The sequence below is a fragment of the Alligator sinensis genome, unplaced genomic scaffold (assembly GCF_000455745.1).
Source record: "Alligator sinensis unplaced genomic scaffold, ASM45574v1 scaffold8_1, whole genome shotgun sequence".
Lineage (NCBI taxonomy): Eukaryota > Metazoa > Chordata > Crocodylia > Alligatoridae > Alligator > Alligator sinensis.
In genome coordinates this window covers 1,025,076-1,026,175 of record NW_005842568.1, presented here as the reverse complement: position 1 = coordinate 1,026,175, position 1,100 = coordinate 1,025,076, and the positions used below count along the sequence as shown (strand labels likewise).

The window sequence follows — 1,100 nt, the reverse complement described above, 5'->3', positions numbered from 1 at the left end:
CAGTGTCGGCTGCACCCACCCACCCACCCACCCACCCCTCCAGGGGCAGCTGTGCTGTCTGCAGTGTGTGCGCCTTTGTGTGCATACTTGTGTGCACGTGCCAGGCAGCAGCAAGGGACTCCTCATTGCTCTCCCCAGGGATGCAGCCATGGGGCTCCAGAACAGAAGCCCCAGGGCTGGGGGGGCCCAGGGGGCAAGGCTGGGGGTGTGGGGACACAGGCCTGGAGCTGCCTGGGGAGCACCCGCCCTGGTACCTTCTCCCCCCCTACATGCCCCCAGGCCCCTGTGTGGGGGGGAACAAGTGCAGGGGGCCCCTGATACACCCCCCTCCCCTGTGCTTGAGCCGCCCTAGCTGTGGCTGTGACCATGTGGCGGGCAGTGCCATTGCGGGACACGATTGCGTGTGCAGAATTAGCAGGAAATCACTCAGTCAGTCATGCAGGAGGGGCCCCGCGGGCAGCACCGAGGAGAGACCCGTGGGGCCGGGCAGGCCCAAACCCAGCCGGCTGGGCCTGGGGTGCCCGGAGCCAGCCAAGCCCCGGTCTAGCACACCTGTGCTCTGGGCCAGTCCTGCCCGCTGCCTGCAGCTGACCCGTGCCAGGACTGGCAGGTCACAGGGGGCATGAACAGGGCCCACAGCTCCCTGCTGGGCCCACGCCTGGGATGGCATCAACGCCCCAAGCCTACCACGAGGGTCCCAGGAGGGCCGGGGGCAGGGATGCGAGCACTACCCAGGCATCCTGGCTCCGGGGCAGCGCAGGAGGCAGTGGCCGGTTTGTGGGAGCGGGGCTGGCAGCTCCGTGGCCCGGGCCCCGTGGGCTCCTCCTGTTGGCGCTGCCCCAGCAGGGGGGCCCACGCCTGGGATGGCATCAACGCCCCAAGCCTACCACGAGGGTCCCAGGAGGGCCGGGGGCAGGGATGCGAGCACTACCCAGGCATCCTGGCTCCGGGGCAGCGCAGGAGGCAGTGGCCGGTTTGTGGGAGCGGGGCTGGCAGCTCCGTGGCCCGGGCCCCGTGGGCTCCTCCTGTTGGCGCTGCCCCAGCAGGGGGGATGGCGGGGTGGACCCGGCCTTACGTGTCGTAGAGGGTGATGGTCCGCG

The 1,100-nt window shown here is 70.3% G+C and overlaps 1 protein-coding gene across 1 annotated transcript in view; it reads right to left on the bottom strand.

Moving 5' to 3' along the window:
- KHK (ketohexokinase) overlaps window positions 1-1,098 on the bottom strand; it is a gene marked incomplete at its 5' end in the record, with an annotated part of 3,149 nt that extends 2,051 nt beyond the window's left edge. The window contains one exon of the mRNA XM_006032385.3: window positions 1,076-1,098. Within this exon, the coding sequence (XP_006032447.1) occupies window positions 1,076-1,098 (23 nt within the window). The remainder of the gene's footprint in view (window positions 1-1,075) is intronic.
- Window positions 1,099-1,100: the final 2 nt, after the last annotated feature.